Source organism: Schistocerca gregaria, chromosome 6, assembly GCF_023897955.1.
Source record: "Schistocerca gregaria isolate iqSchGreg1 chromosome 6, iqSchGreg1.2, whole genome shotgun sequence".
In the NCBI taxonomy this organism is placed as follows: domain Eukaryota; kingdom Metazoa; phylum Arthropoda; class Insecta; order Orthoptera; family Acrididae; genus Schistocerca; species Schistocerca gregaria.
In genome coordinates, this window is record NC_064925.1 from 364154427 (window position 1) to 364167775 (window position 13349).

A 13349-nucleotide genomic window follows, 5' to 3' on the forward strand; every position below is an offset into this window, starting at 1 on the left:
TGCGGAACGCCCCATTCTGCTCTCTCACGATGTCTAATGACTACTGAGGTCGCTGATATGGAGGTGGCAGCACAAGGTACCTTATATGAAAAACGTATGTTTTTGGGGTTTTCAGGATACTTTTGGTCACATAGTGTATCTACGGTTATTGCACGCAGTGTGGCTTATCTGTTAGCACTGACAACGCTGCGCAAACGCCGCTGTTCTCTGTCGTTAGGCGAAGGCCGCCAGTCTCTTCGTTGTCCGTGATAAGAAATAATTGAATTTTGTATCACTAGCACATTCATGTCACTGTGGATCTCGGAACACTGAATTCCATTTTCCAAATGGAATGTCCCATGCGTCTAGCTGCAACCATCACTTTTCGTTCGAAGTCTGTTAACTCCTGTCGTGCGGCCAGACTTAGGTCGGAAACATTTTCACATGCATCACCTGAGTGCAATGGACAGCTCAGACAATGCACTGCCCTTTTATACTTTGTGCACGCGGTACTACCGACATCTGCATTTGTGTATTATGCTGTTCCATGATTTTTTTCATCTGAGTGTAATGTTATGCAGGGTTTGCTGGACTTATTTAGCAAAACTATGGAGTCGGAACAGGCAAACAAGGAGCTAATTTTTCTAGATGAATGTAAGAATTGAAAGTCAAGACATGAAAAGTGGAAGTGTAATATTAGGAAAGGAAAGATATGGAAAGGGCAGACGTACTTTAGTTGTTCACGTAACGTAACTGATGAGAAAAAAATCGTTATTCCAGTATGAGAATGCAAGCTCCGGAAATTTTACCTGAAGTTCACAAAAAATGATCAAGTGGGTATTCTATTAAAATTTCTGAGTTTAACAACAAAAGTGAACAAGAACTTCACCTATAGCGGCTCTTGGAAGCTTTTGAAATAAAACGCCCTTCTGATCATACTGAACATTCGAAACAAAGTATAGCAAGCTTCAAGTTCTATGTACTCCATTACTCAAACGGTATAGGAATTTGTAAAAAAGCTTTCACAAACCTCCACTGTACATCACAGAAAACAGTTTTCAGATCAGATTCACTATTAATCTCAGGCTCCAAACCAGAAAACGACACAGATTTCAAGAAAAAGTCCCATGCACTTTCTGGAGATACCTGTAAAGATATTTATGAACACATCAGTTCATTCACACTGTGGAGGAAAAGAAATAAAATATCTGCGCTTAGAATTAAATGTGAAGATGATGTACAAACTCTTTAAAACCTCTCATCCCGTAACAACAGTTAAATATTTATCCATTTATCACACTTCAAAAATAATTTTAATTTGTAGTTTGGAACACCAAATTGATGCCTCCAGCACATGTGGGGAGTGGAAGACTAAACTGAAATTAGCTCACCTGTCCGAGTCCGTTAAGTGGGAGGCACAGGGAGAACTGTTACAGTCTCAAATGAAGAAGCTGGTATTTCTACAAGGAGCCACGCAAGTGTAGACGACTACGTACCAGGGACGACTGGGGACTCACGTTCGACTTCATGCAGAACGTGCCTGTGCCATGAATCTCAGTGCAACAAATGTTTTACTTCAATCATTCACCTGAGATCGTTTTATATGCAAGAAAACTGATGGACAACAGTTCTGTTATTGACTTGTAGACCAAAAGAGATGCAAAGGGAGGTGCTGCTGAAATGTGTACGTTCCTGTACTGTTAAATGGGAAGTAATTTTCCTGCAACCTCCAAGCCGGCCGCTGTGCCAGAGGGATCTGGGCGCTTCAATCCGGAACAACGCTGCTGCTACGGTCGCCGGTTCGAATCCTGCCTCGGGCATGGATGTGTGTGATGTCCTTAGGTTAGTTAGGTTTAAGTAGTTCTAAGTCTAGGGGACTGATGACCTCCGATGTTAAGTCCCATAGTGCTCGGAGCCATTTGAACAATTTTGCAAATTCCAAATTTTACATGTGTATTCTAAATGTGCCCTGGACAAAACAGGAATTATGCTATCATAAGTTTCTGTTTAGGTCTGACTAAATCAGAAAAGTTTCAAGATACTGTTCTTTACTTTTCTATCAGAGGGTATAGATCAAAAATGACTCTGAGCACCATGGGACTTAACATCTATGGTCATCAGTCCCCTAGAACTTACAACTACTTAAACCTAACTAACCTAAGGACATGACACAACACCCAGCCATCACGAGGCAGAGAAAATCCCTGACACCGCCGGGAATCGAACCCAGGAACCCGGGCGTGGGAAGCGAGAACGCTACCGCACGACCACGAGATGCGGGCACAGGGTATAGATGCTTGATTGTTGTAGAACATTCGGCAAAAAATGCGCTCTAAAGAAGCATGACAGAGTTTATATCCCTATGAAGTATATGTACAAAATAGCTAATATAAACAAATAGACAATGCAGTATTTATAGTACAAGAAGATGAAATCTTTGAGTTCAATAATTGGTGGATATATTTAAAAAAAAATGTCTGTCCAATGAATTCTATTTCTGCCCTGTACCAAGACGCCAAAAACTGTTTCTTACACCAACATCGTTTAAACATTTCGAATGCTGAAGGAAACACATTGGAACTGTACGGGCTTAGCCATTCATAAACAGCTTCTTGCACCATACGTTTCAACTAAAGCAACCAGGTACATGCCCTGAGCCAGAAACTCTGTTTGGCCCTCTCCAACGTTGCTATAACCGACTCTGCTGGTGCCGTAACAGCTCAATCAGCAAGGATCTAAAATGGACGAATATCGGAAACCATTCGTATAGTTGGAAATATTTGTGCGGTGGTAGAATGGAGTGGCACAAACACCATATTAGGAATGCTGGCCAGTGAAGGAAGGATGTTTGGGTGTAGGTGCATTTGAAAGTCATGTTTGTACGTTTCCCTTGAACAACTCGAAAAAGAATCGCAGTACAAAATTTAACTACATTAAATTTCCTTTAAGAATGTCTTGTTCATTTTTGCCGAAGGACAGAGCAAGTGAGAGAATATAAATATCAAAAGAATGGTTCAAATTGCTCTGAGCACTAAGGGACTTAACATCTATGGTCATCAGTCCCCTAGAACTTAGAACTACTTAAACCTAACTAACCTAAGGACATCACACAACACCCAGTCATCACGAGGCATATAAAAATCTTGCACGTGGTTTTTGAAGACCAGATATAGCATTGCGGGTTACATATAACCACCTCGGTAGGGGTATCTGAATAGCCTGCAAGTCATTTTCGGTTGCTACTAATGGTACTGCCTGGTTTCGCTGTTGCAAGCCTGAGAACTCACTTGCGCCGGCTGCCACGTTAGCCGTACCTCACACGTTGTTGTTGTTGTTGTCGTCGGTCTGCAGACTCGGCGTACACGGAGCGCTACATGGGCCTGCCCAACGAGACGGGCAACTACAAGGGCTACGAGGAGGCGGACGTGAGCCGGCGCGCCGAGCTGCTGCGCGACAAGATGTTCTACCTGGTGCACGGCACCGCCGACGACAACGTCCACTTCCAACAGAGCATGGCGCTGGCCAAGGCGCTCGCCAACAAGGGCGTCCTCTTCCGGCAGCAGGTGGGTCCAGCTGCACGTGCCGCTCGCGTCAGCACCCCAAGTACACTGCCTGAGCGAGAGTATCTGGACACTTAACAGTGGAAACTCATACGGACTGTGTCCACCCACCAAATTTGACGACTTCAACTCTGAGGGGGACAGTTTCAATTATGTTTCTGAATGTCTGAAGAGGAATCGTAGCCCATTATTCATCGAGAGCTACAGAGAGACTCTCATTCGGGCGGGCGACGGTTCAAACTCGCGTCCGGCCATCCAGATCTAGGTTTTCTGTCATTTCCCTAAATCGCTTCAGGCAAATGCCGGGACGGTTCCTTTCAAAGTGCACGACCCACTTCCTTCTCTATCCTTCCCTAACCCGATGGTACCTTGCTGTTTGGACCCCTGCCCCAAACCAACCAATCCACCATCTAGAGCCGAAACAAGAAATGGTACTGATATACGACAGTAGGGCCTGGAGCCAAGTCGACCATCTGACGTATCCCAAAAGTGTTGCACTGCATTAAAATAGGGACTATGGGCAGACCAGTCCACGTGAGGAATGTTATTGTCCACAAACCGTTGCTTCATAGATGCTGCTTTATGACAGGATACCTTCTCATGCTGATACACACAAGCATCGAATTTTTCCTCTACTGCACACAATACACAATGCTGTAAAAATTTTCTCAAATACTTTCGCATTTAGCGATAACTTAAGCACAATTACAGAACTGCGCTCTGGTCACGAAACTACCTCCATACCATAGTACCATTTCTTCCTACTTCACTAATGACACTGCACATGATGGCAGATATTGTTCTCCAGGCATGTGCCTAACCTAAGCCCTTCCATCGGTTCATCACTTGAGATCAAGTTTGCAATCATCCACTGTCCAATAGCGTCGCTCCTTACACCAGATGAAGTGTTGCTTAGCATTGACGGTAGAAGTGCATGGTTTATGAGCATTGCACACTTTCACTTTTAACTCTCTTTGCACAGCATTGTGCTAGTTGGACTGTTGGTACTACTTTGGATCTCACGAGTTATTCTTTCCGCTGATTTCATGTGATTTTTTGTAAGGATGTTCAGGAATGCTCGACCGCCTTCATCCATCAGGAGGTCAACCTGGTCTTGGTTTAGAAATGGTTGTTCCTTCACTTTCCACTTCACTATCACGTCACCAGCCAATGAGCTGGGTGGCTGAAGATGGGTGAAAATACCCCTGATGGATCTGTTACTGAGATGACGTCCAACGACTACTCCTTATGCGAAGTGAAGCTGTTGTTGCAGCTTGTCATCTGACAACATAAAACTCTTTGCCTCCTTTTATACTGGCGGGACCGTCTCTCGTGAGTTGTGAACACAGGAGTGTATACAGGTGCCCAGACACTTTTATTAGATAGTGTATTTGTATACTGTCCGACAAGTCCAATCGAGTTTATCAGGAAGCAGCAGATTCAAGTTAAATCTGTAGATAAAGAAGGAATGAACTGTGCAGAATATAGCCCTGAAACGAAGTTTTCAGCGAATGATTGCACATTATGTTGTATATTTAAACCTCTTAACTCACTTATCAATGGAGATATTGAAGCAAGAATAGTTTTATTTCTCCCTTTTGAAAATGGAAATACAGGATTTTAAAGGAAGCCATAAGTCTTAAATAGACGAGTAAAATGATAAATAAATGGTAGCTGATACTAGCATTGGAATGTTACGCAAAATTATCTGAGGAATGTGCTAAAATTGAAAGGCATGGTGACAAAACAATTACTGCGGTATAAACACCGTAGAGTAGGACTCTCGTGCTACTCTGCTTCTAACAAGCCTTTCAGATGTTCTCTTGTCTCCCTAAAAGCAGTCAGTTGAACATGATTACGTTCAGACATATCAAATAGTTTTCCGAAACCCTTCAGATACACTAGAAATTGGAAAATATGGTGTAGGTATAATGGGTCCCACAAAAGGTTCGAATTGTGTGAACTTTTAATTATGATGTATTTAGATGGTGAGTAGGGAATAAGCCAAGTTTTAGACCTCGAGAATCCAATACTAGTTTAAGGGCTCCCGAAAAAACTCAAAATTTTACAAGTTTTGTCACATTTCTCCCTATAACTTTTTCCATTTAGAAATGGAGTGGTAAGATGCTGGGCCTTAATAAAAACCATAGCAATTCAAACAAATTTATTTAAAAGATATTAAAAGCCAGAGTGAGGAAACAGATTTGACCTTCTATAGTAAAACATATTCGCTATGGACAATATGAAACAATAATCTTGACCAGAACTAATTCAATTAAAAACAACTCCAATCAAAAGCCGTTATTAAACTGATTATTAAAAACTTTAAGCTATTTAAATAAATTCTACAGATAATGATAGAGCATGAATTTTAAAAGCATCAATCTTCACTGTTGTTGTTGTTGTTGATGTGGTCTTCTGTCCTGAGACTGGTTTGCTGCAGCTTTCCATGCTACTCTATCCTGTGCAAGCTGCTTCATCTCCCAGTACGTACTGCATCCTTCTGAATCGGCTTAATATATTCATATTCATCTCTTGGTCTCCCTCTACGATTTTTACCCTCCACGCTGCCCTAAAGTACTAAATTGGTGATCCCTTGATACCTCAGATATACAAAACAATTATTGTCTTCACTACTTACAAGATTTTCTTTTTTAAAAAAAGACAAATTCAGGTTTATAATTTTAATATATAGAACAGACCTGCAAGCTCTCATGTACAATGGTAAGACCCAGTAACAGTCCGTTCACAGCAAACCAGCTTTGTTTTGCTATGGCGTACACCACGGCATCCCTGTAAGCGGTTATAGTTTCAAGTCTTTTTTAGTACAATAAATAAGCAACCTGTAACACACCATATGTACAATTACAGGTAACACACAACCACAATAAAATAACACTGCCTTACTTCAACAGCCGGAAATACTTAAAACGTGAAGAAAATCTTTGAATTACTTCACAGCTGCCGTAGCTGAATGAGCCACCAACTTTAACGCACATTGCTTGAAATAATTTTCCAATAGCTCAGAATATTTTACAGGACAGAATCAAGAACTACTGACTAATATGTACTGTAACTTAATAGCATCAAATAATAGTCAGTGACTTGGTTCAGAATTACACAGCAACGGTTAGTAATGACAACGCTTTTTTAGGTGTAAGGCAGCAGAACACATTTTATTTGATATTAAACATGTTATAACTACGCCTTATACACTGAAAAGCCGAAGACTACAGATGCACTTGCCTAATGTCGTGTAGGGCCTCCGCTAGCAAGCAGAAGTGTCACAAAACGACGTGGCATGGACTCAACTACTGTCTGAAGTAGTGCTGGAGGGAATTGACACCATGAATCCTGCAGGGCTGTCCATAAATCGGTAAGAGTTCGAGGGGGTGGAGATCTCTTCTGAACAGCATGTTGCAGGGCACCCCAGGTATGGTTAATAATGTCCACGTCTGGGGAGTTTGGTGGGCAGCGGAAGTGTTTAAACTCAGAAGAGTGTTCCTGGAACCACTCTGTAGCAATTGTGGACGTATGGGTTGTCGCATTGTACTACTGGAATTTTCCTTGTTCGTCGGAATGCGCATTGCACATGAACGAATGCAGATGACCAGACAGGATGCTTACGTACGTGTTGTCAGAGTCGTATGTAGATGTATCAGATGTCCCATATCGCTCCAACTACACACGTTCCACACCATTACAGAGCCTCCACCAGTTTGAACATACCCCTGCTGACATGCAGGGTCCGTGGATTCATGAGATTGTTCCATACCCGTACACGTCTATCAGCTCGATACAATTTGAAACGAGAATCCCGCACAACATGTTGCGGAAGGTTGTACTTCTGTCACATTGAACGATTCTCCTCAGTCGCCGTTGGTCCCGTTCTTGCAGGATCTTTTTCCGGCCACAGCGATGTCGGAGATTTGCTGTTTTACCGGATTCCTGGTCGTATGGGAAAATCCCCACTTCATCGCTACCTCCGAGATACTGCGTCCCATAGCTCGTGCGCCGGCTATAACACCACGTTCAAACTCACTCAGATTTTGATAACCTACCATTGTAGCTACAGTAACCGACCTAACAACTGCGCCAGACACTTGTTGTCTTATACAGTCGTTGCCGACCGCAGCGCCATATTCTGCCTGTTTACATATCTCTGTATTTGGATACGCATGCCCATACTCTTTGGCACTTCAGTGCGTAGTGCTGCACTCTCAGTGAGCCCTTAGTAAATCACAATATAACAGATTGGAAACCAGAATATCCATACTGATAGACTGCCTAGAATAAAGCGAATAACTTCTTGAAATTACGTAGAAAGACAGATACTAGCCCTTCTAACACCAACGCATTTCGCTCGAAGTAAGTTGGTCAAAACTATAGTATGAAGCACAGCGAGAACGAGCACAGCCTTGAATATGTGGTGCACCCGCCTTGTTGCCCTCGCAACGGCTCCTCCCAAGTCACGCCACCGCAAAGGTAAATCTGTCTGCTCTGCCTCTCGCAAGCGAACCCTCTGGAAGAATCACGCCTCATGACAGGACACTGAGTCCTTCTTGCTGCTACCAAGTGCTTTCCACGCTGCACTGGCCTCCCCTCCACCAAGGCCAAGGGCAGAAATACAGCTGAGCGTTCTTGCCGAGAACAAAGTGCCCACACCGCTTCTAGACCAAAGCATCACTGCTAGTTACCACCCTTAGAGCACTGTCGCCAGAGGACACTACCCTGCGCATGTGCGCCTGCAAATCCCCACTTTCAACTTGTCCCCTGGTGACAACCAACGAAGATCTACCTGTCGATAAAGAGTAGAAATCTCGTACTTGGCACAAACGAATAATTTTCTACAGTTAGCACTTAACAAATGTATCTTTACATCACATATCTAAATGTAGTGCTTCAAAGGAAATGCGTTGCAATCTGCCTCCATACATCTTTATGTAGAAAGCACACATCGTTAATTACTACACATTTGTGCATTGCAAGGGCCACGTCCTCCTGTATCGAATGAACTCTGCTTACAACGCTGACTCTGTATCCTTGTGGATGCCGTCGTCAGTGAAGAGTCGCAGTGGAAAGGTTGAAAGATCAGATTTGAACATTTATGACAGATTAATATGAGACTACCTCTTAATGCAAACTAATTGGAAAAGAGTAGGAGAATTAACTATATTTTATTTCGTCTGCTATTTTCAGGGAACATCCAACCAAGACTAGAGTCACAATTTTTTTCTATCGACAGTGGATTTACAGGGAACCATGGTTAAACGGAATGTTCCCAAACGTACCTCAGTAAACATTTTTGTTTATGGAAATGTTAGGTGCATAGCATGCTTAAAGCCCATCAAGACATAAAACTATCCGTTATGCAGTTATCATCAGACAGCTATCCATAACTCTTCGTCATTCTCATCAGTACCTGTTTTATAGTGATACACTGTTAGGTCCCCGATCATAATTCTGCAGTAGGTCGTATAATGCAGTGTTCATTAGAAACGAAGTAGTCAAATTTCTGAAGATACATTTTGACATTTATGCTGATCGGGTTCTTGTTGTCCAAATGTGCACTGCTAGCACAGTTCAAATGACCTTCTGAATGGGAGTATGAAATCATTTACACTCCTGGAAATTGAAATAAGAACACGGTGAATTCATTGTCCCAGGAAGGGGAAACTTTATTGACATATTCCTGGGGTCAGATACATCACATGATCACACTGACAGAACCACAGGCACATAGACACAGGCAACAGAGCATGCACAATGTCGGCACTAGTACAGTGTATATCCACCTTTCGCAGCAATGCAGGCTGCTATTCTCCCGTGGAGACGATCGTAGAGATGCTGGATGTAGTCCTGTGGAACGGCTTGCCATGCCATTTCCACCTTGCGCCTCAGTTGGACCAGCGTTCGTGCTGAACGTGCACACCGCGTGAGACGACGCTTCATCCAGTCCCAAACATGCTCAATGGGGGACAGATCCGGAGATCTTGCTGGCCAGGGTAGTTGACTTACACCTTCTAGAGCACGTTGGGTAGCACGGGATACATGCGGACGTGCATTGTCCTGTTGGAACAGCAAGTTCCCTTGCCGGTCTAGGAATGGTAGAACGATGGGTTCGATGACGGTTTGGATGTACCGTGCACTATTCAGTGTCCCCTCGACGATCACCAGAGGTGTACGGCCAGTGTAGGAGATCGCTCCCCACACCATGATGCCGGGTGTTGGCCCTGTGTGCCTCGGTCGTATGCAGTCCTGATTGTGGCGCTCAGTTGCACGGCGCCAAACACGCATACGACCATCATTGGCACCAAGGCAGAAGCGACTGTCATCGCTGAAGACGACACGTCTCCATTCGTCCCTCCATTCACGCCTGTCGCGACACCACTGGAGGCGGGCTGCACGATGTTGGGGCGTGAGCTGAAGACGGCCTAACGGTGTGCGGGACCGTAGCCCAGCTTCATGGAGACGGTTGCGAATGGTCCTCGCCGATACCCCAGGAGCAACAGTGTCCCTAATTTGCTGGGAAGTGGCGGTGCGGTCCCCTACGGCACTGCGTAGGATCCTACGGTCTTGGCGTGCATCCGTGCGTCGCTGCGGTCCGGTCCCAGGTCGACGGGCACCTTCCGCCGACCACTGGCGACAACATCGATGTACTGTGGAGACCTCACGCCCCACGTGTTGAGCAATTCGGCGGTACGTCCACCCGGCTTCCCGCATGCCCACTATACGCCCTCGCTCAAAGTCCGTCAACTGCACATACGGTTCACGTCCACGCTGCCGCGGCATGCTACCAGTGTTAAAGACTGCGATGGAGCTCCTTATGCCACGGCAAACTGGCTGACACTGACGGCGGCGGTGCACAAATGCCGCGCAGCTAGCGCCATTCGAAGGCCTACACCGCGGTTCGTGGTGTGTCCGCTGTGCCGTGCGTGTGATCATTGCTTGTACAGCCCTCTCGCAGTGTCCGGAGAAAGTATGGTGGGTCTGACACACCGGTGTCAATGTGTTCTTTTTTCCATTTCCAGGAGTGTATTTACTTGCCATGTGCAGAATCCATTCTAAAATCTGTTCACCGTTAGTGAAGTATTTCGTTAGGATAAAAATGCTGAATTACTGAATCCATGGCACAACAAGGGCACCAGAATACCATATGAAGTCCCATTTTTAACAACAGCTGAGGCAGTGGTGGAATATGGAGGGGGCCAAAATTTGCTGTCCATGGACAATCTTGTTAAGAATATGGAGTAAAAAGACGTTTAATATGCAAAAATTGTAGAAAATTAGCGCTCTACAAGAAAAGTCTAAGTGCGTGGAACGCAAGAGGAAAAAGAAGCAAAACACTGAAAAAGTGCCAAAATTTCTCTCTTTTTTTCTGTCTACCTCCCCGCTCCCCACCGTCAGAGTGCTCCAAAACATTTTTGAAAAGACAGGAAGGAGTGAAACCGGTCTCTTTTTAGGCATAGTTTGCTTATCTCCAGTTTTATGTAGCAAGTAGGTGTTACTACAGCATTTGTAAATGTAACCGACATGTTCCTCAAGTCACTGATTGATTACAAATATAGTCATAGTAATTCTATCAAGTCAGGACAGGATTTTAATATTCAGCAGGAAACATTATCATAGCAAGCAGAATTACTGATTTATAGTGACGTGATGAATTTTCTAGTCTCCCTAGGGATTTTATTTCTGTTGACTGTGCAGTCGGTGATGTGGGAATATAGAACGATCGGTGATGTGGAAATAAAGAACGATAGAAATTTAGCATACGCGCTGTTTGCTTTCTAAATTTGTCCCCAACGTCCCGCAATTTCTCTCTAAACACTCTGATCTACTCATCGCCTATGATTCTGTCAGTCAGTAGTTTTCTTCCGTGATCTATTCCCCAATGGTCAGTAAATATTGTTGTTAATTTTTTTGCCATGTCGGCCTTATAAATAATAACTATAAGTTTTACAGGTAAATCACAGTACGGCGTTGTGTCTAAAACGAAACTGTCAATAGCAGTTGCACTATATTCTTCAGTCCTCATAAGGAATTTAAGTGCACCAAGTAATCCAAAGCTGCACATCAGTACGTCCAGATGCCATCTATCACTATTGTCTGACAGCAAATCAAGTTTAAAGTCTTCACAAATAAAGATTCTCCAAATAAATAACTTTCTCTGTGACTTAAGTTGCGAGAACGGATTGATGTTTGCTTCAGGAGCCAATGATCCTAGCTGGTGCAGATGGAAGCAAATCAAAGACCTTAACGAGTAAAAAATAATATACTTGGAAACGCCAAAGAAACTGGTATAAGTATGCGTATTCAAATACAGAGATATGTAAACAGGCAGAATACGGCGCTGCCCTCGGAGACACCTATAACAGACAAGTGTCTCGAGCATTTGTTAGATCGGTCACTGCTGCTAGAATGACATGTTATCCAGATTGAGCTCTAATGTGGAGTTATAGTCGGAGATCCTGCAAGAACGGGACCAACGACGACTGAAGAGAATCGTTCAACGTGGCAGAAGTGCAACCTTTCCGCAAATTGCTGTAGATTTCAATGCTGAGCCATTAGCAAGTGTCAGCGTGCGAACCATTTAATGAAACATGGTCAATATGGGCTTTTGGAACCGAAGGCCGACTCGTGTACCCTTGATGACAGCACGATACAAAGCTTTACGCCTCGCCTGGACCCGTCAACATCGACATTGGACTGTTGATGAATGAAAACATGTTTCCTGCTCGGACGAGTCTCGTTTCAAATGGATGGACGTGTACGGGTATGGCGACAACCGCATGAATCCATGGACCCTCCATGTCAGTAAGGGAATGTTCAGGCTGATGGAGGCTCTGTAATGATGTGGGGCGTGTGCAGTTGGAGTGATATGGAACCACTGACACGTCTAGATACGATTCTGGCAGGTGACACGTACATAAACATCCTGTCTGATCATCTGCATAAATTTATGTCCATTGTGCATTCCGACGGACTTGGACAATTCCAGCAGGGCAATGCAACAGTCCACACGTCCAGAACTTGCTACAGCATAGCTCCAGGAACACTCTTCTGAGTTTAAATACTTCTGTTGTCCTACAAACTCCCCAGACATGATCATTATTGAGCATATCTGGGATGCCTTGCAACGTGCTGTTCAGAAAAGTACTCTTACCGATTTATGGACAGCCCTGCAGGATTCATGGTGTCAACTCCTTTCCAGCACTACTTCAGACACTAGTCGAGACCATGCCACATTGTGTTACGGCACTTCCGCGTGCTTGCGGGGCCCCTACACGATATTAGGCACGTGTACCAGTTGCTTTGGCTCCTCAGTGTTGATATGGTGTGCCAAACTCTTTCAATCAAATGTGTAGCTGTGATGCATCATGTCATGACAATGTCCGCTGACGTTTCCTGGCGACAACAGGTGTCCTTTAGTATTCCTAGGAACAGCCAGGTTTCACCTAACTAGTAAGGTCTACTAATCACGTGTGCTGCATACCACCTACCCCAACAAATTGGTAGACTAATTTTCTACCAGAAAAGGTTAAGTGTACGTTAATTTTCGCATGCTGAAAAATTAGAAGTATCGATCTGTTTCACTCGGTGTACTAAGGTTAAGGTCGCATAAATATTTCTTTATTTACAACCAACCTATGTCGACATACTTTGCTGTCATTCAGAAATTTATATTATAATATATGTTCATTTTGACAACTCGGGGTGATGTCCAGCTCAAAAAGTACACGGTCTGTAACATAAATTTTTGAATCCTGAAGATAAAGCAAAGTATTTTGAAGCCAGTTGTTTTAAAGAAAG

The 13349-nt window shown here is 43.9% G+C and overlaps 1 protein-coding gene across 2 annotated transcripts in view; it reads left to right on the plus strand.

Moving 5' to 3' along the window:
• The window catches only part of LOC126278155 (dipeptidyl aminopeptidase-like protein 6), a 752824-nt gene that overhangs the window by 730681 nt on the left and 8794 nt on the right, over positions 1-13349 (plus strand). For both annotated transcript variants that reach the window (XM_049978055.1, XM_049978056.1), the window contains exon 15: positions 3331-3542. In XM_049978055.1, the coding sequence (XP_049834012.1) occupies positions 3331-3542 (212 nt within the window). The remainder of the gene's footprint in view (positions 1-3330; positions 3543-13349) is intronic.